This window comes from Chanos chanos, chromosome 4, assembly GCF_902362185.1.
Source record: "Chanos chanos chromosome 4, fChaCha1.1, whole genome shotgun sequence".
NCBI lineage: Eukaryota > Metazoa > Chordata > Actinopteri > Gonorynchiformes > Chanidae > Chanos > Chanos chanos.
The window spans coordinates 7,914,613-7,942,135 of NC_044498.1; the positions used below are offsets into that span (position 1 = coordinate 7,914,613).

Here is a 27,523-nt window from a genome sequence, read left to right on the forward strand (position 1 = left end):
ATTTATAGCAAAGTACAAAAATATTGCAAAAGGAAACACAAACATACAAACATTTGCAAAGCATACCAGGAACATAGAAACAAAACATACCCAGGTAGTACAGTTAAACTGAGACTCAGAGCAGACTGCAAATATTCACAGTCTTCACAGCTTTTCCATCACTAGAATGAGGAATAGTTCTAATATTCATTTTAATGTCGTCCTCGAGAACCACGATTAAACGCTCTGTATGAACCTCTATGCATTTAGTGCCTGTGTGTACCTGAAAATGACATCACACGTCGTTTCCACTTGACCCGGTAGAACACATGCTAAAGCATTTCCGGGTAGGAAGAACTGTGCATGTTGTTGATGATCTGTGTTTGCAATATATTTTCATTTTTGTGCAAATTGTAATTGAGACAAAATGTCCCGGGGCTCAAGTGCTGGATTTGATCGGCACATTACCATTTTCTCTCCAGAAGGTAGACTCTACCAAGTAGGTATGTACACATTTTTCTCTCTCACCGATCTACCACTAATTCGCCGGTTGGCTAACTGCATTGTCATTGCTCCTATATTAGCCCCGTGGCTAAAGTTAGCTTCTTTTCTGAATAGACCAGTTTATTAGTGAGATCTTTAAGCGATGCGACTGAATAAGTTATGTTATTTTTTCATCTGAATTGGATTCCGTTCTTTCATCCTGAAAAATATGAGGCGACATCCCTGAGAATGTGTGACAGTCAGCGACTTTAGCACTTAAAGTTAAGCTAGTGCCATTAATTACTCCATCCATTGCTGAACATCGTTACCCAATCCGATTTTGCCGCTGAAATTTGTTGTGTATCCTCTGAGAAAATATCTATATATGAAACGCAAAATTCAGTGTAGTTCACTTCGTCAGTATTTCATATATAGCATATGTAATCGTAGTCTCAGAAGTTAGCAACGTTAACTGCTTAGCTAAATGTTATTAGTCAGACTAACCGTTAGCTTACTGTAGGGCTGGAGTGGAGTGGAACTTTTGTTAAAGTTTTGACAAACAAATCCATATTTTAGTGGTTGTAACTTTAGTAAGTTGTTTGTACTTTTGGTATTATATCGGCTCATTATTTTCCCAAGACGTCCTGTCTCGGTATTTGCAATTATTATGATTCCTCATAGACAATATGCTCTGTCATGTTCATTGGTATTGTTTTGTAATCCCTACAGAATATGCGTTCAAGGCCATAAATCAAGGTGGTCTCACGTCAGTCGCAGTTCGTGGCAAGGACTGTGCAGTGGTAGTTACACAGAAGAAAGTCCCGGTAAGTTTGGTGATTTTAATGCATCCTTTCATTCACACTTGTCCAAAAATGGTTCTCTTTATTTATGCTGATGTCTTGTTTTCAGGACAAGCTGTTGGATGCTTCTACTGTCACACACCTCTTCAGAATCACGGAAAACATAGGCTGCGTGATGTCAGGAATGACAGGTAGACACACACAGCATTCAGACTGATGTGAAAAAAGTTAGCAACCACTCCTTTGTGGAAGGACAAAAGGTTTAATTAAATATATGGAAAGAACCTCTACTGGTTTTCTCAATGACTCAATTCTAATACACAACACTCCCAGGCCTCCCTGCTTCCATTTAAACCTACAGATGGCTTTTAAGAGTAATTGTATCTATTGATTATTTTATTTTTTCCATTGCTGCCTTAATGCACTCAGCACTGCATGCCAAAACGAACCACCAGGGGAAAAAAGATACTGTCAGAAAGCAGGAGAAAGGTCCGTGCTCTCTGGATTAGCCCAGAGCCGGAGAGAACTGCCTGATGTTCTGTTTTCTTTCCTCAGCCGACAGCAGGTCTCAAGTTCAGAGGGCACGTTACGAAGCTGCCAACTGGAAGTATAAATATGGTTATGAGATCCCGGTGGACATGCTGTGTAAGAGAATCGCTGACATCTCGCAGGTTTACACACAGAATGCAGAGATGAGGCCGCTGGGCTGCTGTAAGTACCTCTGCCAGTGGCAGATTTTATGTCTCAGATTGCCCTCATACTTCGTTTCTGACATTTGATGTCAGGGTTCTTTGCAGTTAAGAGGTCAGAAGAACCCCCAGTGCAAACTGGCTGCAATTTTGAAATGCAATATTTTCTTCAAAAAGAAAAGCAAAGCCACCCAGTAGGGGTGCGCATCTCTCACTTGCAAGACGATCCGATACGTATCTAGATACATGGTCTACGATACGATTCAGGGAGGATACTCCAAACGATTCGATGCAATGCAATACGATGCAATCTGATACAGTTCTTAACATTTGTTTAATGTAGACATTCATTTTCCATTATCAGTTAAAATGAAAGAAATAATATAAAAGTGGGATTGCTTACCTTCAAAGAGATACTTTAGGTGCTTTATGGCACGGGGAAAAAATGGAAGACAAATCATTTCAGAATTGCATGTCATTGTGTTTATTACTTTTCCAAAAGACACAGACAAAAAAGACTTAATCTATGAACAAACATTAGCAATAAAACAGGCTATAGATACTGTGGTTACCTTAGGCCTCGCTGAGTTGTCGCTGGACAAAGTGTTTAATATCCATGTATTTGTATTGCGTGTTCTTGCTTGTGGTAGCTGCGCTAGCATCCACAGATCCCTTGTCGCCCGCACAGGTTTCTATATATAAAAAAAACAATTTACAACTATTCATATATAAATAATATTTTGAAGTGGTAATCTTGCATAACCGGGTTCAGTTATGCTATTAATATGCATTCTGTGTCTTACCTACCACAAAATCCCAGACTTTGTCGTTATTATTTTTTCCTGGCAAGCCGATATCTGAAAAGGCTGTGTTGGTCAGAAGGAAGCCAGCCAGCAGAGAGAAGATTCTGTTGGTTCTTCTCTTTTACAGGCATGATAGTGATTGGTGTGGATGAAGAGTTTGGGCCTCAGGTGTACAAGTGTGACCCAGCCGGATACTACTGTGGGTTTAAGGCCACAGCTGCCGGCGTCAAACAGACAGAGGCCACGAGTTTCTTAGAGAAGAAGGTGAAAAAGAAACTGGACTGGACCTTTGAGCAAACTGTCGAGGTAATGTAACTTTGTTCCTCATTAAGATAAGACTCTTATTAACGTCACTGTGTTACAAGGGCTTAGAAACACTCCTGTTTGCCTGGCATTAGTCTGTAATTGTATCTTAGTGGTAAGATGACCTTTTAAGAACTCAAATCAAAATTGTGCTGAACCAGTTAGAATAGAATAATCTTAACAAGTACAGTTGTCACCGCACAAGTACATGGAGATTAAGTTTGCAACTTCCGTATTTGATGCTATAAAAAAAAAAAAAACAATAAATAAAGTAAAAATAGAACAACTCATAAGATAAAATAGCAGTAAGTAGTAAAAAAAAAAAAAAGTTACAAGCAGTGTGAACTGTGTCCGGCAGTAGTTAATAGTGTAACAGCTCAGATGTGCAATGCAGCAACAGAACCAATACACAACGAAAAAGTACCAATGAAGTAATAATAGTATAAACAGTAAATGACAGTATAAATAGTGTCCGGCAATAGTAAATAGTGCAAACAGCTCAGATGTGTGCAATGCAGCAACAAAACCAAAACAGTATGGAAATGTAAATATAGAGAAAAGTAGCAATAAAGTGATAACAGTATAAACTATAGTGAATAAACAGTATTGATTTTACTTTTTTTCATTCTTTGTGTGAACAGACAGCAATCACCTGTCTGTCTACGGTCCTTTCCATTGATTTCAAACCATCTGAGCTCGAGGTGGGAGTTGTTACAACAGACGACCCGAAGTTCAGGTGAGAACTTGTACAGACTTTGTTTTTAAATAGATGACATAATGCTTATAGACATTACATCAGTTGCTGGTGACATCTTTACCAGTGAAGTTTCATCCGTGAGGCTTTAAGACTTGCATCATTTAGTCAAACAGATTACGAATAAACAAAGAAATGTTGTGTGTCCCAAATAACGTTACTCAACATTTTACAGCGAAGTGTGAAGTAAACCGGAGCTGTTTGGTTTTTTTGTCTCTGTGGGGGGGGTTTTTTGTTTGTGTGGGGTTTTTTTTTGTTTGTTTGTTTGTTTGTTATTCATTACTACATGGACCAGTCTCACGTAGCCTGTGATCTGATACTGTTATTTTAGTGAATTTGAAACCATCCCATATTTTACACACAAGCAACCCAAGTACTTATGATTTGTACTTTATCATTGTGGACAGCGTTTATGCTGTTACCATAGTTACAACTCCACGTTAACACCCCCCAAAAAATCTTGATTCTTATGCTGGTGCACTAACAATCTGCAGAGACAAATTAAAACATGACCGTGATGTCAGCATTACGAAATCTGTGGAGCAAAGGGAGTGGAAAGAGGCTAAAAAAATGCCATGTCTTTAAATAGTGGTCCCTGCCTTTGAAAACGATCCTTCCACATTTCCGACGGGTCACTGTACTGCCAACCTGTCAGATGCATGATTTTGTCAAACTGTATCATCCGTTTCTCTCATTCCCAGAATTCTCTCAGAGTCTGAGGTGGATACCCATTTGGTGGCCCTGTCTGAGAGAGACTGAAGTTTGCAGGACCAGATGGTGACAGAGAGTACTTGCTTCAGACGTGTAGGGGCACGCTGCAAAAATGGTTCAACACTTGTTTGATGTATATTAACCCTGTTCCATTAAAGACATTTTTGAGAAAAAAAAAAAAAACGCGTGAAGTTTATCATTTACGGTCTTTAATTTCACACAACTTTAAGGTATTGTTTTGTATATATCTATATCTATCTATCTATTTATACATATATATTCAAAAAGACAATATGGAGGATGTGTACACATTTTAGGAATCTCCCAGGTTTGCGTTTTAGTCGTGCGGTAATTATTCAACCACCATTGAAGTCACTGAAGTTGGTCATTTTTTTTCAGCTGGAACGCGTGACGATTTCTCATTTGGATAGCGAGCAGCATGATGCTTGCGTGTGTGTCGTGACTCTAGGTGTAAGGGAAATTCTCACCCAGGTTGCCATGCAACGGTGAGAATGCCATTCATAACCTGTTGAGGATGTTGGTCTGTGCATGCACTGAATCTTGTTTGTGGTACACCAAAGCTTTGCTACAGACTAAACAAAAGGTGTCAACCAACCTTGTCACAGATTGTAATTTGAGTTTAGAGTTTAGGTAACACTTATGGGGATTTTCAAAGTGGTGTCAATTTGGAAGTTAGACCAGTATGTCACATTACTCGCACCACTTACTTAATTCTGTTGAACTCCAAAGTTAGTTTTGAAACTGATGCTTAACCATTCAGTCAATTTGAAGTAGTCTGACGGATTAACCTAAATATTACTACATTTGGTCTGACTGGAATTCACTCTTTGACTCTGTGACGGCATACTGACGTCCATTTGCTTTCATTTGTTTTTCTTTTTTTTTTTTCTCTCTTGGGAAGGATGTTCTCAGTACTTAGTATCAGTGTCAGTGGTTTTGTTTTACACAGATTGACGAAATACAGGGTCAAGAGGTGGAAGGCATGGAGTTTCCCTTGTTTAATTCCTGTTGGCAATAAACTGCTTCCATGAACTTCCTTTCAGTCAAGTATTACCTTGGATGAAAGGAGCTTGTTCTAAATAGAAATATTTGAAACTTGCGAGGATTCTTGATGTAAGTGTTAGCACGAATTCAGGAGGGAGGGGGGTGTCCAACCTTTTTTTTTTATTTATTTATTTAGTTGCTGTTGTATAACACTGGATAATGGTCCATGGAAATTACTTACTTCTCAAATTCCAAAAACCCTGGTGACTGTCCATTACTTTAAAAAAAAAAAGAAGTCATGTTCAAATTTGATTGAGCTTAACTGGAAATTTTTAAGTTCCTCCAACTGAATGGGGGAACTTCACTTAAGTGACTCAGAGTTTTTTCTGACCCCACCACAGCAAAACTGAAGAGCGGCGTAATGACATGGCAATGACACATCAATGTGAGTGTGAGTCACACCTTCCGAAGAGGATATGTCATTTACGGGACAAAACAAGGGGTTTTCTATGTTCAGTAAGGAGATGGAAGTTTCAGCAAAAAAAAAACGACGCTTTCATTAGTAGGAAAGACTCCATTAAAAATTGAGATGGAATTCAAGGTCATTGGGGGGGGTTCAAAACTTAACTTTATGGGGAAGACAATCCATGTGTGGATTAATACTCCCTCCCAGATTTAAGTGGAACGAATTTTCCCAAAGTTTAGAGATGATCATGATTTTTCAAATGATACAACAAACCAGGCTCAAACTTTTTAGTAAGGTGTGGTTTTCTTTTTAATTTAGCAATGATTTCAACCTCTTGAAGACATGTACAAATAATATACTTACAGTAGTGTTGCATTATAAACATATATACAGGTAAAAAAAAATATATATCTCTCTGTATTTACAATATGATATAGTTATTTTACATAATCTTGAAGGTCAGGAGCAGGCTTGCCTATTGGCCTGCTAATCGGCTATTTCAGTCATTCCTTCAAGTTGAACACCATCTTCAGCTACATGTTTTCCCGGACCGCTCCACTCTGGCCCCAGGTCTTGACGCCAAGTAGCTTATGGAGGCAGGACTACAGTGCCCTGGCATTGACCGTTGGACAGCACATGCTGTCATTTAATCTGGAATATGCTAAACGTCGTCCAGGCGACCACCTTACTTCCCAGCAAACGTAATGTCATCGTACATCTGCGGAGAGAATAAAATACAACATTAGGATCATTTTATATGAAAGATCTGAAAATGTTTTAATGTTTCACTCGGTACAGGCGTCTAAAAGGAATTTAGATTAAAAGAGTCAGACAGCTCCTGAGAGAAACTCACCTCTTCATCAGATGAAGGCTCCTCCTCGCTATCCTCGTACTCGCTCTCCGGCAGCTCTCTCAGCGCCTCCGCCGTTCGCTCGTACAAGTGCTTCTGAATCTCCGTGTTCTGCCTGCCGAAGGTGAGGTGGAAGGGAGCGAAGCCCCCGTAGGTCAGCCTGTTGACGTCAGCTCCCAAACTGATGAGCCGCTGCACCAAAGCAGGGTTCTGCAGGTCCACGGCCAAATGGAGAGCGGTACGACCGCTGCATTGCTCCTGAACAAAACATAATGAATTCCCATTAGTTTGCTTTTTTACAAAGGCCTCACTGTATGAAGGGTAGTTCATGTTTAGATTTAATGTTATTCTGTTGTGAATTGGTCAGTTCAGATATACATACCTTTGCATTGATATCAGCTCCAAGCTGTACAAGGACTTCAACCATTGAAAGGTAACCATACAGTGATGCTAGGTGGAGACAAGTGTGTCCTGTAATAGAAAATGAAAAAAAAAAAAATTGGTCAGAGAATGATATTACTCAAGCTGAGTAGAATACGTGTTTTGAATGAAATTCCACAGTGTAAACATAGCAGTTGGCAGAGGAAATTAGCATGTCAAGTGGTAACTAAAACCTACCACTGTAGTTGGTGAAGGTGAGGATAGATCGCAGGTGTTGGGTCTGGATTTGGGTCAGGACTGCAAAACAGGTCATGGAGCCTTTCTTGCAGGCAATGTGGAGAGCTGTGTTCCCACTCTCATCCACCAGGCGAGGGTCACAGCCTGCCTTCAGCAGTCTCTCCACAATAAGTGGCTGCTCCGTTATTACTGCCAAGTGGAGGGCCGTCTGCGACAGAAACAAAAAGATCAGTCAGCTTCAAAGATAGGTATGTATTTGTTTATTTGTTTATTTGTTTACAGTCAAGCCTTTATCTGACATTTGATTTGGTATTTACCTGTCTCTGGTTGTTCTGTTTGTTCAAGAATGGGTCGTTTTGAGACAGCTTAATCATCTCCAGAGCATGCTCCTTGGCCTCGTGAATGATGGCGAGGTGGAGAAACCTGATGAAAAAAAAAGAAAGGGAGGTGTAAAAATACTCGTAGAGGAAGTGGTAGAGTAGACAATATATAAGAACGTGAGAACTGAGAGGTTTCGCAAGAGCGGATTTTTTTCAGGTTATTTCCACCAGTTGACACATCTGACGCGTTATCACCGCTTGGCTGCGTGCCAGGGACTTTCCTCTGTCTGCGCACCCTGCCTCTGTAGCGCCACTACAGTCTTGGCGCGAGGCCCACAATTACTCTTAGTGAGGTCACACAAATCGATTGCTTACCCTCAAGTCTGTGCTACGCTCTAACATATTGCTTTGCATTCTCGCAGAGCAGTTTATTTAAAACATGACTTTACGTGACGTAATTACAGAATTAATAATGCTGCATTACAGAGCTGGCTATCAATGCACTGTATCCCCTGCAGTTTTGCAAACAATTGTTGACAAACGATTTTTTTGGCCTCCCAGAATGTAATATCACAATTACTGCACGCTGACGACACATAATTATAGCAATAGTGAAGTATTATTCACTTACGTGTCTCCATCTTCCGTGATTTCTTGTTTCCAAGGCTCTTCACCGGCGCTGACCCGTAAATGTGTAAAGTCTTCCACCATAATTGGAATATCGTCTTCTTTTAATGAATCCACTCCACTGTCGAAGCGATCCTCAGTTGGCAGCATTTTCCGATTCTTAAGATCCATCTCATCAAAGTTACAATCCATGGAGACTCCGTGAACATCCATAGCGATTAACTCACAGACTGCACTATATGGCCTGACGTTCACTCTTGGTGAGACTTCTCTAAAGTGAACACTGGAGATGGGGCGGTTCGCTCTTGAACATATAAGGGCGGAGACAATTGGGGATTTCCATTTAGAAGTTATCTAAAACGTACCAAGGGAAACTCAGAACGGGCTTTTAGAGTGAAAATTCCCCCCTTATGACTCCGCAGACTAAGAATGAAAATCTGTAGTTTCCTATTACACATTCAAATTCTACTTGGACTGCTGCGATATCAGAAAGCGGGGACTGAACGAAAAGTTGAATGAAAAGTTGTCAGAGACATAGATGTATACCGGTGCGCCCAAGACGTGTTAAAATTCCAGAGTGACACTTGTGGATTTTCAGTTTTAATTTAACATTTAAAACTGGGAAAGGAACAGAAAAATATTTAGGCCTCACTACCAGTTAGCCATCAGCTTTTCAGCAAAATACCGTTTTGCTTTCATCTTAAAGGAATCAGTGACAAATATCTCTTATTTCAATTCCTCCCTTTTTCCCGTAGCATAACTGTTTTTTCCTTCACCCAGTAGTACACGTGTAAAGAAAAAGTAGACAAAAAAAAGTTTTGCATACAGTGATATTAAAGGATGGTTTAACAGATACTAATCTCATCAAAGGGGCAAATACACTTGTGTGCATTTTGATCCTGGGAATTCAGTTTAGAATAATCCCCATGAAAGACTTTCGGTTGTTGTGTCTTGTAAAAAATTGGGATTTGAAATTCACCCAATGAAAAGAGCTGGGGGTCTCCCCCAGGAAAAAAAAAAAAACAGGCAACAAGCAAAAACAAGACTTTGGACTGTCTGAGAAAATGAAAATGGGGTTGTTTCCACATGGAAATCACTGAACATTTTCAGTGATTTCCATGTGGAAACAACCCCATGAAACTGATACTGCCTGGATTTCACCAGAAGCTCCATAAGTTGATGATCACATGCATATCCTTGTGCTAAGAACAAGCAGTTTAATCTGCACCCATGGTAACAAAAAAAAAAAAAAACAGGGACAATGTATGACGGCATGTTTGAACTGGAAAAGACAGACTTCTTGTTGTCACTCTGAAAGGAGACAGTAAAAATTTCCCCTCAAAAATAAAAACAAACAAGCCAACAAACAAAAACACTTGTACTTATTAGTCTTTTTTTGCTACCTCCACAATGTACACCTGTCAGATCTGAGTGAGTTTTTTTTTTGTTTGTTTGTTTCATCTCTCTGTTAAATAGATCTTTTGATTTTACTGTTGCAGTCAGGGTTTATGACTATCATCTGGGGTCCTGCTGAAAATGCCTTGCTGGAAGATTCCCACTTTGCATTTTTAAAATAAAAATTGGGTGCCGGGGAAGCTCAGGGGAAACTCTTGTGTAATCTAGTGAGACCACAGAATAACTTCACCTTGACATTTGAACTGGAAATCACTGCGTCCCCAGTTGTTTACCCTTTGGGAGTGAGGGTGATTACAGTAGTGACAGTTTCCACAAACAATGCTTCACTGGTGATACCATGACAACTAACAAAACTATGGCCACGCCTCCAATGTGTGATGTAAGGGCCCCTGTCTGTTGCATTTGACACACCCCATATGCACGCAATGTTTCCTTGACAACAAAATACATATCTAAAATTCCAAAAAGAGAAAAGGTACGGTGAAGAAGGATGAAGGAAAAGAAAAGTTACTCATTCATACTTTTCTTCACTCACCTGCCTAACTGGAATCTCCCAAAGTCACCTTGATACAGGTAGTTTCTCTTTCTCTCTCTTTTTCTCTCTCTCTATCCTACTTTCTTTTACAGCAGTAAAATACTGCCTGAGGCATACTTACTCATATGGCAGCACTACACTATGAAAACCTTAACCTTCTACTAATACAGATGTAGAGTTGAAAGCAAACTTCCCACTTCCCCCAGTAACTTATCACAGACTTCAAAACATACCACATAATAAAGTTGTCAAGGAGATATATATATATATATATATATATATATATATATGTATAATGTTTAAATAGGGGTTTAAAAAGAGGATCGCAAAAGCAGTAAACAGAATTTTAGGATTTCATTTAAACTGAAATAATCTCCAAGAAATCTTCAAATCTCAAATCTTTAGAATTTCAAACAAAGCAGCTAGGTCAGATACTTATGCAAAGTAAATGCAAATACTTTTTTTTTTTTTTTTTAAATAATATTTTGAGGTACACACAGATATTAGTTCCATTTTGAGTAAAATGGAGTTTTCTGGTATAAAGCTGCAAAAAGTTGTTCACACATCAGCTCTATGTGTGGGGGTGCATGAGTGAGACACACTCTCATTTGCCTGACCACACAGTAATGATCTGAGGAGAGGGACAGCTACGCACCCACATGGTCTTCAGTGTGCTGTTCCTTGCATGCAGAAATACTCTGCCCCCGTAAACTTCAATTCAGACTGCATAAGATACTCATTAAAACCTCCATTATGTCTAAATCTAATTGCATTTCCCTTTTACAGCTCGGTAGAGACATAACAATTGCCAGTCAATGCACTGTCCAGTAAAAAAGAAAAAAAAAAAAAAAAGAAAGAAAGAAAAATTTTCCACAAGAAAAAAAAAGTCCAAAGCTACCCTCTGGAAACTATGTTTCATAAATCAGCACGTCATATTTTGTGCCTGGAAACCCACCAGCTGACCAAAAGCTTCTAGAAACACAATTTCAATATATTTAAACTGTTTAAAAGCTTTTAAAACAACCGTTTAATTAAATCTTTGTTACTATTACTGTATAAAATACATGAACACCTTATTAAACTGACATTTCAACTAAGTGTTTGTGATAGTTGTGTTAATAGTTGGGATAAAGACTCATTTGACGACAGCAGTCATAACACTTGTGGTCTGTGATAGCTTAGCTGATTCCACACTAAAGCGCTGTCTTCTCAGTGCTGTGGAAGCATTGTGTCAGATGATACAGATGACAGAGATTTAATACTGAGAAAAAAAACTGTATGGGCTTGTTCATGGATTCTGTCTGATACTGTGAGCGAGAGCTCAGAAAATCCACACACCACTCTGCAGAGACAGAAGTTTGAACTATGGGAAAGATTTAAACAAATAAACATATACCTCGAAACCATGTGTTGGAAAAAAATAATCGCAAAAAGTCCTTTGGCACGAAAAGGCAAACAGGTACATTCCAAGGTGCCCACGATGCTTTATAAATTTGATACATTTAGAAACACTCCAGCCAAATGAAAGACAACTTTTACAAATACTTTTCCTTTTAAAAAAATTCTCATTTAAAATAAATAACTGTTGCAGTGAAGGTGTCCCCATTACATTCATTTTTATTTGACAAAGTAAAAGACACTTGCAGCATTGTTTCCATATGTGTCAATGAATGTTACGACTTAAGTTAAATGTGGGCACGCGGAGGTCATTTGAGTTCAGAGGTTACACCTGTTGTCCGATTTGGGTGACGCTGAAGAAGGGTCCGGTCTGGGAAATGCTGAGGAGCATGTGGGGATTTTTTTTTTTTTCCTCTTCTTCTTTTAACTTTTAATAATGCACAAGGCAATGATCAGATCTGTTATGTCAACATGTGACAATAAAGGAAGTGGGATTTTTAATGATTAACATCAGTTACTTAATACTTTAAATGTTGAATAGAAGAAGCAGTGGTTTAGTTCTTCTTTAAGCTTTTAGTTCATAGAGTAACTGTCCTGAGTGCTGCAGTGTTTTTCTTTTTTTGTAATTGAAGACTGACAGGTAACCACATGTTGTACTCTGAGGACACTAATGATATAACAGTGAAATAATGCTCTCTGTTAACCAAATCATAACACTACCATGACAGACTGTAAGAGAAATGAGTTACATACGACATGTTCAAGTTTTTCCTTGTTCTCTTCGGGGAAGGCATGGCATTTTCTTTTTGAGTGAAAGGGAACAATGACACAGCACAGCAAAGTTTTGAACTTGCAGAATGACCTCATCAACCTTTCTATTTTTGAGTACATGTACTCTGTAGCAAGGGACGCTTTGACATGGCCGTCACATGGTGACATTTTCCACAGTCAATCCTGATCAAAGATTTTTATTCATACTTGACTCAGCAAGGTTTAAATCACATGAATCATGTTTCAGCCATAGAATCTGCAGATCACCTTTTTATATATTTCTAAGAAAGAACCGAACTGAACTGAACTGAACTGAACTGAACTGAACTGATGAAGAAATATGACGCATTAAATTCATAGAAAGACAGATAAGTAAATCTATAACCACAATGAGAGGGCATGTGGAAAAACTGACCTGTAAAGATCTTGGCACTTAGATCTTTGCACATTTCAGTGGTAGAAAGAAGATTTGAACGATCTGCAGTCTGCACTTCATCAAAATAAACATCTTTAACACTGAACAACTGAATGTTGTGCTATAGGTCTGAACAACCAGATCAATTAGAATTATTAACATTTTATTGTGAGTTCCTATGTTATTTTAGATAACACTGTATCTAACTGCAAGAACAATAGCAAAACTAACATGAACTGCCTGCATAAAGTGCCCCAGTGAGCCAACAGAATCGCTTCAATTCATCTTGTGAATTCTAAAAGTGCCTGGAACTTTTGTTTTTTTTTTTTGGAACTTCCATGAGAAAATTTTTTGCTTGGTGTTTTGTTTATGGTTGTGGCAAACAGAGTCTCAGACACAATGCTAGAATCTGCCATAGGGGCTCAGCTACTTTAATTTCTGTTTGCTCAGGTGATTGTTTACATTGATTTCTTGTTTATCTGTCGACTCAGGGGCCACTTGTGCCCATTGCAATACCGGGAGACAGTACTACCATTATGATAAAAATGCTTCATCAAAGGATGGGAGCAATCGTTCAGAAAGGTTTAGGCATTTAGCTTGGCAGAGCTTCCCAGTCTAGCTCTACACATTTCTGTTCTCTGCCTCTCTTCAGCTCTAACACAACTGCACCAGCTGTTAGCTGATGAGTGGAATCAGGCGTGTTAGAAGTCTAGAAATCTAAATCGTGGATCTCCAGGAACAGGACCGGGAAACATTACTCAGTATGGGGTTTAGTGCAGTGTTTCTCAACTCCAGTCTTGAGGGTCCCCTGTCCTTCACATCTTTGTTTTAACTCTTTATTATCACAGTTCATTGAGCTAATCAAGGGCTTGAATTCAGAACTTTCACGTCTGATTTCAGTGATCCATTAATCATCAAGCTCTTGATTAGCTCAATTAACTGTATTAATCAAGAGGTAATACAAAGACGCGCAGGACAGAGGGGCCTCAGGACCGGAGTTGAGAACCACTGATTTAGTGGACCCAAGCCATGCCAGGAAATGCTCCACTACACACTAACAGCCGTCAGCACCCTTTATGGCAGTGGTTCTCAATTCCAGTCCTGGGGGGGGGGGGCACTGTCCTGCACATCTTTGTTTTAACTCTTCATTATCACAGTCAATTGAGCTGATCAAGGGCTTGATGATTAATTGATCAGTGGAATCAGGTTCGTCAGTGCTGAGCTCAGGAGAGTTAAAACAAAGACATGCAGGACAGCGCCCCCCCCCCCAGGACTGGAGTTGAGAACCGCTGCTTTATGGTGTGAAACAAGCGCTTGGAGGCTTATTAGTTTCTTTTGCCGTGCACTACACGTGGGTACAAGCACGGGGCGGAAAGACTTGTTTGACTATATAACTTTTCCAGTACTCAATTGATCACTCGAGTTTTATTCATTGACATTCACAAATGAGTATTTTCAGATATACTGAGGGATTCACACATTGCCCACCACAGTATTCCTTTCTGTGAAGCTGAAACAAACATTCCTTGATGAAACTGCCAGCTCGCAGCTGACGGCCTTACTTAACTGATTCAGATGTGTCAGTCTTTTTTTTCTACCTTTGCATCTCAAATCAGTGTGTAGACATCATGGGTTATTCGCGTTCAACCACAGTTGAACCCCTAACTGATGTCTTTCCATCAGAGCTCCATTTCAGCATCACCTTTGCTCCTCCTCCTCCCTCCTCGTGAAAAATCAAATGAGCAATTTTGATGGTTGAAGCTTCTGCTGAATGTGCCCCAACAATCACCCTTCCTTCAAAGATACTAAGACTTCTTTCTTTGCTAACCAAATTAATATACAATATGATCTGATCAGCATTTTTATAGATAAGCACGATGGGACATTAATTGCTTGATTAACTCAGGAGAGCACCTGCTACCAACACATTGCAGTTCTCGGGTACTTAATCCTTCACTTTGATTTAAATCGACAGATATTTAGATATTTCAAGCGCAATCCCACCAGGGTAGAACAAGCACAAATAGGCCTACGTGTAGACTCGTTTTACGATGAAGCAAGAAAATTCAATAAATATTAATAATAGCCCACAGCAACTATTTGACTTCAGATTTCCTGTTCACTTTTAGGGTTACAAGGTCTTTGTTGATAACAATGCCAAGGGTTTCAGAACTGCAGTAGCATTCACACTTTACTCTTTTGATCTCATTCTGAACGCACAGTCTCGCACATTTTCAGAGAAACGTAGGTGCGATTCTCAGTAGCAGATAACACAAACATAGACAATGCAAATTGTACATTGACGCAGTTGTATATCAGCTTCAGTTTGGTCTGTTTTAAAGAAACAGAGGAAATGCATCCTTGAATCCTCTCTTTTTCGATATTTACTCAGTAAGACAGTTTCCTTGCTCACTTTTTGAAGCCCGTTACCAACAGATAGACGAACCACCACTCTGCTGAGAAAACAAGGTATACACACTTCGCACTCCTAAGTATGGTGTATCAAACTGTCACACATATTGTTTTGATGGTTTTACACTACCCCCTGGTGGTTATTATGATACTCCTATTTCGACATGATTTGCTGCTAGTGGGGCGGTCTGCCTGGCAAGTAAAGATAAAATATATATCATGACTGTTGGACGAAAACATGGATAACTGTAAACGTGGAGACCAAAAGCAACTGTTAAATGTATTAAATTAAAGAGAGAAAGAAATCTTCTTAAAATATAGTTTACAAATTACTGTGTGGGACTACAACTCCCATAGCAAACACAACACCAAACAAATTCTGTCTCCATCTCTGATTGGATAAACCCCAGAAGTAATTTATCTCGCGAAAAATGATTGGTCATCAGTGTGACCATGTTTTAAACGATGTGTGTTTCTCGGTCTCCGGTTGTTTATCTTTTTCAGCTGTAGTCTGTAGTGGTGTTTTTGTTGCCTTAGATCGCTCGCTGTATATAAAAGCGGAGATATCATGCCAGTGCACTCCCGCGAAAAGAAAGAAAGCAATCCGGAAGATATGGACGTTGATTTTCCTGAGCAAGAAGCTAGCAGTACTGACGAGGAGGATATCGTCAGTTCTTCTGGCTCTGAAGATGGAGACAGTTCTGGTAACGTTTGCAAGCACTTAACGTTGAATTGCAATGTAGTTTCAATGTAAACTGAGTCAAGTCAACTTTGGTTTATCAAAAAAGTGCATGATTTGTAGTGATGCTAAATTATTTAAAAATCCTCACTGTTCCTAATGCACGTTCGTTAGATTGGCGTCTGATTGTGTGCATTTACACGTGTAGAAATGGATGATGAAGATTGTGAAAGGAGACGAATGGAGTGCTTGGACGAAATGACCAACCTCGAGAAACAGTTCACAGACCTGAAGGATCAGTAAGTCTTGGATTCCAACCCCAGAAAAGAGTGCTGTTTCAAGGAATTCACAGAGAGAAGACGCCCATATATTTGGCATTTTGTCAATCTCCAATTCTCTTCCCGTTGTCATTAACTCTCACAAGGTTATACAAGGAGAGATTGAGCCAAGTGGACATCAAATTACAAGAGGTGATGGCAGGTAGTGCGCAGGAGTACTTGGAACCCCTCGCCAACCTTCAGGAGAACATGCAAATCAGAACCAAAGTGGCTAGTAAGTTTCCACTCTTTCTTGTGGCACTGATAAAGATCAAGACCTATAAACCCTCCTTCCATTTAACTACTAATGTATAACCTTTAGAGGGAGTGCTGAACTGACTCCAACTCCTGCTAGAGTGTTTGTTGATATGTTTCTGTGCAGGTATATATCGAGAGCTTTGTTTGGAATCTGTGAGGAATAAGTATGACTGTGAGATTCAGGCTGCAAGCCAGCATTGGGAGGTAAGAGTCCAGAGAGACTTTTGCACACTCAGAGATATTCACTGATGGAAGTTAATACATGAAAAAATGGTTGTTCAGTTCATACTGAAGAAAAGCTTCATGCATCTACATGTTGTTATGTCCAGTAACACACATTTTAGACCCTCAAAAACGTTTCTTTGGTGGGGAAAAAAAAATAGGATCAGAATTTGGTTTGTTGCCAAGTAGGTTTACCCCTACGAGCTATTTTCTATTTTTCTTTTTGTGTGTTATCTTGGTGAGTGTTTTCTTGGTATTAAGGGGAAAAAAAAAAAAAAAAAAAAAAAAAAATATATATATATATATATATATATATATATATATATATATATATATATACACATACATACATACATACACTAATTTCAGAGTGTATGTAGTAAGATCAGGAGTTGTCTTATGAGCTGTTACGTTCACAATATAAACGCTGGTATCTTTATGGGCAGAGTGAGAAACTGCTGCTGTTTGACACAGTGCAGAGTGAACTGGAGGAGAAAATCAGACGGTTGGAAGAGGACAGGCACAGCATTGACATCACCTCAGGTGCAATGTCCACTTAACGTATGACTTATACAATTAAGGGGCCCTACTCGACTGAATTGGTCTCAATGTGGCTATAGTAAAAGAGTAATTTTTTGCATGATACAGCATCTAAAATTGAAAGTAGCTAATCCTTAATTCGAGTTTCGTCTTGACTCACGTCAGAGTTGTGGAACGACGGGATGCAGTCACGGAAGAATAAAAAGAAAGATCCTTTCAGCCCCGGGAAGAAGAAGAAGCCAGTTGTTGTATCTGATATCCTTTACTTCTTTCTATATTATCTCCTTTCTTTTTCATACCTGTAACCTTCATCAGCACCGGTGCTGACGTTTAGCTGTTCAATCCGACCAGCGGTTTCCTTTACTCTCTTACGCCCATATATTGTTTACATGTTGCAAGACCTGGATATCCTGGAAGACTGGACCGCAATACGAAAGGTACGCTGCGTCATGTTTTGTTTGAATAAAAACTTGTAATCAGATCATTTTGCTCATATGGTCAACGTTCTACTACAGGCAATGGCTTCAATGGGACCTCACAGAGTGAAGGTGGATGGTAAGGAATGTTTCTGTCCTTTTCGACATCTGCGTACGCCAAACCATTTTGATATGTGTCTTTCAGGAGCGAGTTAGCACAGCAAAGCATTTCCCTGTTTCTAGTCCTGGTAACCCACGCTACTTCTCATCAGTTTTAGGAGTGTTTGTGAGAGTATCATTTACTGTGTGTATTGATTGTCCATTTGGCTACTTCAGTGTCTCCCAAGCCTGAGAAACAGCATCATATCGTTCGTTCCGAAGATGGCCGTCTGTTCTATGACGGGAAGTGGTATAGCCGCGGACAAGCCATATGCATCAACAAGAGGGAGGAGTACCCCACCAGGTTGGAGTTCATGCATCGATAAAAAAAAAAAAAAAAGACTTAAAAGTAAATATTTAAGACTGTGTCTTCTGTGTTCTCATCATCTCCTCATTTTCTCTTCCAGCGCCATAGTCACCACCATTAATCAAGATGAGCTGTGGTTCAAACGTCTGGACGGAACTAAATCAAAACTCTACATATCTCAACTCCAGAGAGGCAAATACACCATAAAACACTGTTAGCCCCCCACCCCCCGCCCATCCCCTCGCTCGTTTAAAGCTCCATGTCTCCAAGGTGCATTTTGGCCTACACGGGAGGAACTCGGGCCGTGTTTTGATCATGTGCACTGTGTGTTCCATATATTCTCACTCTCTACATCTGTGAAGGAAGAGGTGCTGCTGCTGCTGCTAAAAAATCCAACTGGTTGCCAAGGAAACAGTGAAAGGGTATTTATATGTATGTGTATGTGTGTGCCTTGAATAAGATTATGTACTGTCATCCCAGGAAAGCCTTATTCCAAACTTAAGAGAGCGAAATGGCAACGCAGTGAAATCAGTTTTACCCCCCACACCAAAATCAAGATCATGTCAGGGCCAGCTTATATTTCACTGACAGCAGACATGTGTTTTTAATGTAAACTCTTGTTCGGATTTTTAGAGAGATCATTCATCTTGCAGTATTAGTTCTGTGTGTGTGTGTGTGTGTGTGTGTGTGTGTGTGCGTGCGCGCGTGCGCGCGTGTGTGTGTGTGTGTTTTTGTTTTGTTTGTTTTTAGATTTATGTTAGAAGTGCTGCACTGATGCATTAATGTTTGAAACAGTGCTGTTTATGAGGGTTGTTCTTAGTTCAGAATTTTTTTGAGTTGACCCCTGTCTGACAACTGGCTGTTTGATAGTGGGTGACCTGCTAAACCGAGAATTTCTTTGCTTTACACTAAGCAAAGTACACTGAGTATAATTCGCTCACTGACATTCTAATTCAGATTCAAACTTTACATCCATTGAAGAGTAGCTTATTCACTTCAAATTCAAACTTGTGAATGAAACAGGAGTGAGTTCAGGAATTCTGAACTGAATACAGCCCTTGCCGTTGTGGATGGGAATGCCAGAAGGAAAGGAGATGTCCTAAAGTATTATCTTTGAAACCAGAAACAGGGATGCCCCATTAGCCAAACTTGACAAAAATTCCGTTTTAGTGTTTTGAAGTTTTAGTGTGGCCATAAACACACAGAATGAGTGCCTCTTTACTTGCTGTTAGAGACCATGTTACTGATTTTAGACAATTTACAAATATTTGACTCTTACATTTAGTCCTTATCTACCTTACCTGTACCTTTTAATAAGCTGGTCAAATGTGAAATGTATAGTGCTGATGGAAAATGTGAAGCATTCTAGATTATTTTTGTCTGAATATCTTCTCCCAAAACTTCTAGGTGAAGAAATTCTTTTAGTAATTTTTAGAAAATGATAAAAAAAAAAATTAAACTTAATTTTCTTGGTTTGAAAAATTACTGTCCGATTCGTAATAGAAATCCATAACACGTTCGAATGGAAACATTTACCTTCAAGTGGCAACTCTATTCAGAGTGTTTTTTGATCTGGTTTGCTTGTTTGTGACAGAGAGACAGACAAAGTATTCCAAAAGAAATGTCGTAAAGCAATATTGCTAGAAAGCCCACCATGAATTGTGTTTAACATATGCACAAACACACGGGGTTCTATTGCCGTATTGTAGAGGAGTTTATGGGCAAATGAAATTACACTTGATTTTTTTTTTTTTTTTTTTTTTATCTTGGCCAGACTGCATAGCCTTTTGCTACGAGATGCACGTCTGGCATTGCTGCCTGTCGTGCTCCTACCAAGTGTTAATTTAGGAGAATGAACACCAATCCATGTGTTAAGAGTATAGAATGGATTTGTCTTATTACAGTGTCAAGCTTTCCACTTGAAACAATGAATTATGATGTGTTTAAGCACGAATGTGTTTCATTCAATCAGTGTGGATTTTCCGTTGGCACTGTACGGAATTTCGAGAGATCTCGATTGACATCACCATGTTAAAATGCTTCAGTATTTTCTCTATGTAACCGTCATAGCCCATGACAGGTTTTTCAAATTTAGTCTTGGAGGTCTGGAGTCCAGCTGGTTTTTCCTTTGACATTGGACACTGTGGTCCTCCGACTGGCTGGAAAGAGACATCATCTTTTTGCTAAATCAGCCCCTAATTAGGAGGTGAGGGCCAGAACCAACAGGACCCCAGTCCTCCAGAACTGGTTTTGAGGAACTCTGATGTGTGAGCTAGGAATCGCTGTCATCTTGTAACCCATTACTGCTGGTCAGAGAAAAGAATGAAATGTAGCAATTGTGGAATTCTGTGATCAAATATATTTGCCATTTATACTTGCACATTAATACATTGTGCACATTGTGTCTTGCAAGATCCCTGCTGGAGGATGATTTTATTTACTTTTTACTGAAATGTTAATTTCTTATTATACTACCCGTTAGAGGTTTCACATTAGGCTTCGTACACGTTAAGAATTGACACTGAGCACACTAACCGGTTTTGTTGTATTTTTATGGGGTTTTTTTCTCTTTTGATTAAATGAAATATTTCTCTTTCCCTAGAACAGACCTACATTTCTGACCTGGATGACAATTTGAATTACTCGAAGTGTTTGATTTATTTAGCCTTGTCACTGTACTCTTCAATAGCTCTTTTTATCTTGCGTCCTTTTACGCCGTTACTGAAATTGAAAGCGGCGTAAATTTATTGAATCAATACCAAACAGCCCGTGATACGAATGTCTTACAGAGACCCCGAGCACGGTAGTCAAAATAAGTCACCAAGAGAGCAAGGCCATAAGGGAAGGGAGCAATGAAGAATATTGGGACAGGGTCAATCGTTCAAGTACAGAAAATATGTATTAGCTCCAGGTCTGCATTGTTTGTGTCCGACTCCGTAATTGCTGAGTCGAATCTGTGACTGAAAACCACAGTTGAAGATTTACCACGCGGCTCAGCGTTCCGCATTGCATCCTGCCAGTTCTCCACTCAGTGGATTAAACACACATAGCCTGGGATCGATTTTTTTTCCCCCCCCCGACATCCTTTAATCTTAAATCTTTCTTAGACGTCTGGCTGCATTAGAAATAAGTTTGAATCTAAACACCCAACCAGTAGGGGGCAGTAGAGATTCACAACACGGTCTTTGTCCTGCACTGGAATCCCCAGAGAGAGGGAAGGCCCTGCATATGGGGCACCCTGCTGCTGCATCACAGCTGATGCGTCAGCCGACACAGTGGAAGCGGTCTTCAGTGACCATGAATCTTGCAAGAAAAACCCATTTGTTACAAAGTCACTTGGCAAGCTAAAGGCAAGCTGGGTGTTTTTTTAGGATAAAGCTCTCATAGCCAGTAAGCAACACAGGTTTACTGTATATCAACAAAAATGTAAAAACAGTTATTTAATGATACTGTTGGGTTTAGTTTGAGTCTGAAGATTTGTCGACTGTTTATTTTTTGTTTTTGTCTTTATGTTTTTTGTTTCATTGGTTTTTATTATTATTATTATTATTATTATTATTATTATTATTTCTTTTACTAGCGTTCGACACTTTCACACTAAATTGATTACGTGTAACAGAAACCCAGGAGTCGTTCATCGTAACCAGGAGGAATGAGATTTAGAAAGTGCAACATGACTCTTCCATTTGTGTGCGTGTTTGTGCACATGTATGTCTGATATGGCTCTTCCAAAAAAAACAATGAACCAAAAAAAAAAAAAATTTGCAGTTACGTGGACTTCATGGACTCAAGTGTTGGGAGCCACCACTTAGATGCGGTGTTCAAGTTAATGTATCAGAAATCACGCGAACAGGAATCCCCATTAAAGCTACATGTTGCTGCACGTAGCAGCAACATGTAGGTTTTCTTTTCTTTCTTTTCTAGCAACTTTTTTTTTTCTTTTTGCTAGATGCTTGAGTTCAAACACATCTGATTCTGGTAATTGCGGTCCTAATGAGCAATAGAACAGCAGTCAGGTGTGATAGATCTGGAGGAGCAGGGTGAGGGGGGAGGAGATTGGTGGAGGAAAAGTGGGAGGGGTGAGGTTGGTGGAGAAGTAAAATGAGGGGGTGGGGGTTGTCTGCTGGCATCTAAAGTTTCTTTACAAGTGACACCATTTCAGAAAAGACAAGAAGTATCGGTTTGTGTAAAAGATGTATCAGCTAAACTATTGTTCATCAGTTGTTTTGGATTATTTTAGTTTTACTCTGAGAAATTCTTGTATATGAACTACTTCAGTGATCTTTTACCATATCTTACATTTCCAGACTCACGTAATGGTGGAACACTGAATCTCCCCAGTTTTGGACAAAATACATACCTACCTGCCGTTTCACTTCTGAGAAACAGAAATTAAAACTCAGAAACGTGATTCATAATCGTGAGAATAACTGTTAACTTTTATTTGTAGCAGGACTATGCATTTGTTCACGTAGAATTTGGTTAAGAAGCGTATGAGTAACTGTAAAGACCAGACAAATGGCTGCAGTAGCACTCATCACGCATTGTTCTTCTTTGTCGAGTTTTGTTCCATGTTGTGAAGTAGAGATGTCAGCCAAATGTCTCTGGAGAGAGATCTGGGAGCTCTGGTATGTAAAGTAGCACCTGCTTGGGCATCCGATACGTCCAAGTCTTTTTAATGCTCCTACCCAAAACAGCCTCCCAATGGACAAGACTTCGTCAATGTTACATTGTGTCAGACGTTGATAGGGAAATATATTGAAATTTTTCAACTGACGCAAGAGCCAAGCGAGGACGTTTTGAAAATCATTGGGTTGCTAGGCATTCTTTAGCTGCGATGTCTGAAGCTAATGAGGGAATGGTGTGTGTGTCTATGTCTGTGTCTGTGTGTGTGTGTGTGAGTGAGTGATTGTGGAGCAGAGGAAGACATGCTGGACAACGCATACAGAGAAACATTCGACCCTCTTGGAAATAGAAGTCCCTAATTAGATCTAAATACGGGATTCTGCCTCTTGTTTATTTGTTTTTCGGTCTTGTCTCACTCTCTCTCTCTTCTCATTTGGGAATTCCCCTGTGTCACCAATTAAAGCTTAAACATCTCTCATGTCACCAGTGTTCTTAAAATAAAAATGTCAAACAGTCATAGTCCTCGGAGAGACAGAAGGCTGGAACGTGTCAGCGAGACTTCAAATCGCCGACACTCTGATCTCAGATCAGATAGTTACCAACTAATTAGGTTCCACCTTGCAACAAAAGAACCTAACTTTGTTTTGCTGTGACTCACAATGAATAAATGAGATGCATTCATCTTGTTCCTCGCAGTTATGGTCCCGCTCTCTTTCACACCCTGCATGAATCGACATCTTAGCAGACAGCTTACGGTACTACCTGTCCGGCTAGTGTCCCAAAGAGGCATAGTACTACTTAGTGTTGTGAAGAGGTTTTTACCTGACAGATAGCCTCGGGGAGGTTCATTCTACTTATCATTCCACTACTTACTGCCTGACTGATTAGGGAGAAGTATGTAGCTCGGACACCTCGTAGTTACAGTGGTGTTTATGTGGTAAGACATGTATTAAAGAGGGCCTACACTCAATTCTCAATGCACCACGTCCGGCGAAATACCTTTTAATGATCTTCCACTCTTTTCCTCTGCCTAACGTTTGCCCTGTGTCTCCCTTAGCACATCCCTCCGTTCCTCTCGTTCATTCCCTCCTGTCCATTTCTCAAAATTGCACCTTTCGTGGCACCTCCTCAGCCGTTCCACAGCACTGTTCTTTTAAAGGGAAGCAAGCACTTTTCCCCTCGGGCAACGGACACGAGAAAACATGTATGAGAATTTCCCCTAACGATCAGGTTTAATTCTTAGAATTTGTACAGTTGTATGAAGGATAAGACCTCTGTCTTTGATATGATAAGCTACCTTTAATGTGATAGGTCTTGTTGAACAACATATCCTTTCTCTCAGCATCCGATGAGAGAGTCAGAATAGCAGATTGAAACAGGAGCTGTGCCTCTCGTTTTCTGGCTGCAAGACAGGCTTCCTGTCGCTATTTTTAGATCCGAGTCTTACGACCGTCTTCAGCCCTGAATCAAAAGGTTCGAGAAGTTTAGTGTTGCACATTCCCCCCTCCCCTCCCCTTTTTTTTTTTTTTTGCTTTTAGAAATTAGTTCTCAGAAATAGTTGCAATCAAGTCGAATTTGCCATCATCAGAGGGAAATCCTTGTACCTCAAGAATGTATGTTCTGTTTGTGTGTGTGTGTGTGTGTGTATGTATTTGTTTATGTAGTTTTATGAATTGATGGATTGAACAGGATTGAACATGTTACATATTTGAACTTGATTTATCCCTGGTCCCAACTGACTCCCCATACAGTCAAGGATAGGCTAGGTGACCTGAAAAACATGATGTCGCCATGTTTGACAGTTCGCAGGGAGTTCATAGAGCTGAATCCACAGAATCCTGTCCCTTTACAACACGGCACATTAATATTCAATCATCTCTCCTGTCTTTTTAAAAGCTTTGTGTCGTTGAGGCGTAGCTGGAGGGCATTCTGGGACACTGGGGGTGGAAGAGGAGGGGTGTTGCGGTGTGTCTGAAAAGTGAATCAATATTTCATCGTTAGGTTAGTGCAGGGTCAAACCAGCGGGACTTGCCGGGCCTTCCGTTTTAAATCGCACTGCGTGTGTTGGAACAGCACAGTGCGTCGATACTGTCGCTGTGAGAAAAACACAAAGCTTAGATTTGCCCGTGGCTTGAATTCAATTGTTTTCATTTAAACTGATGTTAGATGCATAATATTACCGCTAGTTTGATTGTTTGCCTGTACACTGAGCATGCATGCACAAAATGACATAGAATACATGTTAATTATTTATGCACATTTTCCGGACAGCTTCGGCTATTGTTAGTGCACGTTGTAATGAATGTAGTGTAAGATTATATCAAATGTTTTTAGCTGTTTATATTTTTTTTGCCTCCTCTACATACACACACACACACACACACACACACACACACTCACTCACACTTGCATACACACATTTCGCTCAGCCTACTGTAGCCGCTGGCTGCATCCGTACTAGCCTGTGTGCGCCTTGGACTCTTATGTAATGTTGTGGGAAAGAAAGGAAGAGAGGGGGGAAGGATTTTCATCCCTTGTTTCTTCTCTTCCTTCACCAGCCTGATTGAGCATTAGCGTTCCCTGAGGGTGTGAGAGAACCCAAAGCCTGCATACAGTATGCATAAAGAAACACACTTAAAGATAGAGCAGGCTGGAGCTTTGTGAATGCTCAAAGCTGGAATGAATGGAAAGAAGCAACTGTGTCCCCTTTGAAGGAAAACATTATGCCCATTATGAGATCTGTATAAAGGCGAGATGTATGTTGTGAAAGGGACTTTTATTGTGAAATGTAATGGGTACAGTAAGCCATTGCTGGAATAGCGGTTCCTAGAAGAAACACATGTGGATTGTTGTAATTACCCAACCAAACATGATGAATGATTCTTTTGATTCCTTTAACTTTTAATTATGCAACTCCTGTTGATGTTAAGAGGGCATCACTTCCATCAGGGCTGAGGAATCTATAGAAACGCAGAAGAATTAAGATGTCATGTTGTGTACGAGAGCCTGAAATGAAACTCCATGATACGGAAAGTGAAGCCCAGCAGTCAGTTCCGTGTCACCGCCCCGAGCCCTGATATGGAGTCAAACCATTTTATTGTGTATACTTGAGCACTGAAGCACTCATGGTCTTTCATTATTGAAGAGGTTGGATGGCATTGCAACCCATAAACAGACTGTTATCATTTGGGATCCAGTGTCTCATTAGCTTGAGGGGTGGGTTGTCATTCAATTATTAGTTCAAATGAGCACAACACGTAACAACGCCGTTCGTCTACTTATCACTCGCAAACTCGTCCAGCCTAATGCCCGAGTAGAAATCTGACGAGCACTCTCTGACAGAAACTGGAGCCAGGCTTACGGTGTGACTTACAGTCTGGCTGATCTCAGGTTTTTCTCCTGTTTGTTTGTGTGTGTGTGTGTGTGTGTGTGTGTGTGTGTGTGTGGTTTTTTTTGGCCTGTCCAACTCCTGCGATGGTGAACAGAGAACGTCTTTTATTTATATACCTTCACGTATGGTTGCTCTCTCTAGTCAACCGGACAGATCTGGACGTGCTTCTGAACTGAACTGAAGAGCGGAGTGCTCAAGCTCGTAGAATTTCCTTGAACAACAGATGATGAATTCTGACATTAGTGATATAAGTTACTGTACCATAAACAACGAGACAACTTTTTGAATCTTCCGTGGATTTTAAATGGGGGAGCATTTTAAAATCACGCAAGGGTGTTGATGGACGCCGAGACTTAAAAATCAAATTCTGAGTTAATGGATGAATTTTCTGATGTGTACCAATACACGGTAACTCTCGGCCTCAGAAAGCAAAGGTCATGGAGATGTTGCCTGAGGCAAACACTGCAGTATTCAGCACAGAACTTTGGCTATCAGATCAAAGGAATATATTTTAGTTTAATCTGAAGGCGTCTACATCTAAAATGCACTCTAAATACACTGTGGATACTTCTCTTGTAGATATCTGTTGATCATATTTTTAAAAAGAAGTTGGCGGGCTATGTTCAAACAGCACTACACAGAATTTGATTATACAGAGCTAACTGAATTTAGTGAACTGAACCCACCCAAGTGTCCAGATTCATTCATAACTCAATACTCCTCTCACTGAAATACTGAACTACTCTATATGAGCCCTGAACACTTTGACGTTTTGGCCTCACGAGGCACATCCTGTGTTTACGTTCTTCCGATCAATGCACTTGCATTTGTAATGACATGAGCATCCACAGGGCAACCAGTAATAAGACCACACCTCCCCATTAATGTACACAATGTCAGACTGTTAGTATTGATGACGTGAAGTGTGTTGCATTGATCTGTAAGGGCTTACGCTGTGTGTGGTGCATTGTGGAAGCCAGAGCTGAAAGAGGTCATGTCGCCGTACTCGTGATCAAACACTGAATGACTGAAACAGTGAAGGATTAAAATGTCCCAAGTCTTCTCCTTATGCATATGTTTACATATTATAACACGTTGCGCTTGTCATGTCAGTTCTTGTCTCATCCTGCTTGGAAGGTTGGTTATCTTAAAATCAGTACTGCATTGTCTGACTTGACAAAGTGTGTTAGTTTCTATTTAAAAAATTAAAACAAGATTTAAAAAAACAATGTACAAAATCAGGAGAGAAACGC

General features: G+C 39.9%; 3 protein-coding genes across 3 annotated transcripts; 2 read left to right on the forward strand and 1 right to left on the reverse strand.

Moving 5' to 3' along the window:
- The first annotated feature begins 336 nt into the window (after positions 1-336).
- On the forward strand, positions 337-4,688 carry psma6b (proteasome 20S subunit alpha 6b). Its single transcript, XM_030770889.1, has 7 exons — positions 337-482; positions 1,192-1,286; positions 1,372-1,453; positions 1,818-1,973; positions 2,882-3,060; positions 3,699-3,793; positions 4,513-4,688. Exons 1-7 carry the CDS (start codon positions 407-409, stop codon positions 4,568-4,570), a joined length of 741 nt encoding a protein of 246 aa, XP_030626749.1. The 5' UTR covers positions 337-406; the 3' UTR covers positions 4,571-4,688.
- A 1,693-nt stretch (positions 4,689-6,381) lies between these two features.
- nfkbiaa (nuclear factor of kappa light polypeptide gene enhancer in B-cells inhibitor, alpha a) lies at positions 6,382-8,663 on the reverse strand. The gene is made up of 6 exons (XM_030770995.1): positions 8,413-8,663; positions 7,779-7,884; positions 7,462-7,669; positions 7,226-7,314; positions 6,847-7,101; positions 6,382-6,711 (listed from the first exon to the last, which is right to left on the reverse strand). The coding sequence occupies exons 1-6, from the start codon at positions 8,619-8,621 to the stop codon at positions 6,679-6,681; spliced, it is 900 nt and encodes a 299-aa protein (XP_030626855.1). The 5' UTR covers positions 8,622-8,663; the 3' UTR covers positions 6,382-6,678.
- A 7,260-nt stretch (positions 8,664-15,923) lies between these two features.
- brms1lb (BRMS1 like transcriptional repressor b) lies at positions 15,924-18,471 on the forward strand. Its single transcript, XM_030770894.1, has 10 exons — positions 15,924-16,059; positions 16,243-16,333; positions 16,459-16,586; positions 16,734-16,813; positions 17,278-17,374; positions 17,537-17,626; positions 17,744-17,808; positions 17,887-17,926; positions 18,124-18,250; positions 18,354-18,471. Exons 1-10 carry the CDS (start codon positions 15,924-15,926, stop codon positions 18,469-18,471), a joined length of 972 nt encoding a protein of 323 aa, XP_030626754.1.
- Positions 18,472-27,523: the final 9,052 nt, after the last annotated feature.

What these genes read in the sequence shown, in the direction of transcription:
- psma6b (XM_030770889.1), top strand. Translation starts at nt 407, where the DNA reads ATGTCCCGGGGCTCAAGTGCTGGATTTGATCGGCACATTACCATTTTC. An exon ending in TTACACAGAAGAAAGTCCCG is followed by an intron (nt 1,287 to 1,371) that starts GTAAGTTTGGTG and finishes TCTTGTTTTCAG; the next exon opens with GACAAGCTGTTGGATGCTTC. An exon ending in ACAGACGACCCGAAGTTCAG is followed by an intron (nt 3,794 to 4,512) that starts GTGAGAACTTGT and finishes TCTCATTCCCAG; the next exon opens with AATTCTCTCAGAGTCTGAGG.
- nfkbiaa (XM_030770995.1), bottom strand. Translation starts at nt 8,621, where the DNA reads ATGGATGTTCACGGAGTCTCCATGGATTGTAACTTTGATGAGATGGAT. An exon ending in AACAGAACAACCAGAGACAG is followed by an intron (nt 7,670 to 7,778) that starts GTAAATACCAAA and finishes TTTCTGTCGCAG; the next exon opens with ACGGCCCTCCACTTGGCAGT. An exon ending in GAGCTGATATCAATGCAAAG is followed by an intron (nt 7,102 to 7,225) that starts GTATGTATATCT and finishes TGTTTTGTTCAG; the next exon opens with GAGCAATGCAGCGGTCGTAC.
- brms1lb (XM_030770894.1), top strand. Translation starts at nt 15,924, where the DNA reads ATGCCAGTGCACTCCCGCGAAAAGAAAGAAAGCAATCCGGAAGATATG. An exon ending in TTCACAGACCTGAAGGATCA is followed by an intron (nt 16,334 to 16,458) that starts GTAAGTCTTGGA and finishes AACTCTCACAAG; the next exon opens with GTTATACAAGGAGAGATTGA. An exon ending in CTGCAAGCCAGCATTGGGAG is followed by an intron (nt 16,814 to 17,277) that starts GTAAGAGTCCAG and finishes CTTTATGGGCAG; the next exon opens with AGTGAGAAACTGCTGCTGTT.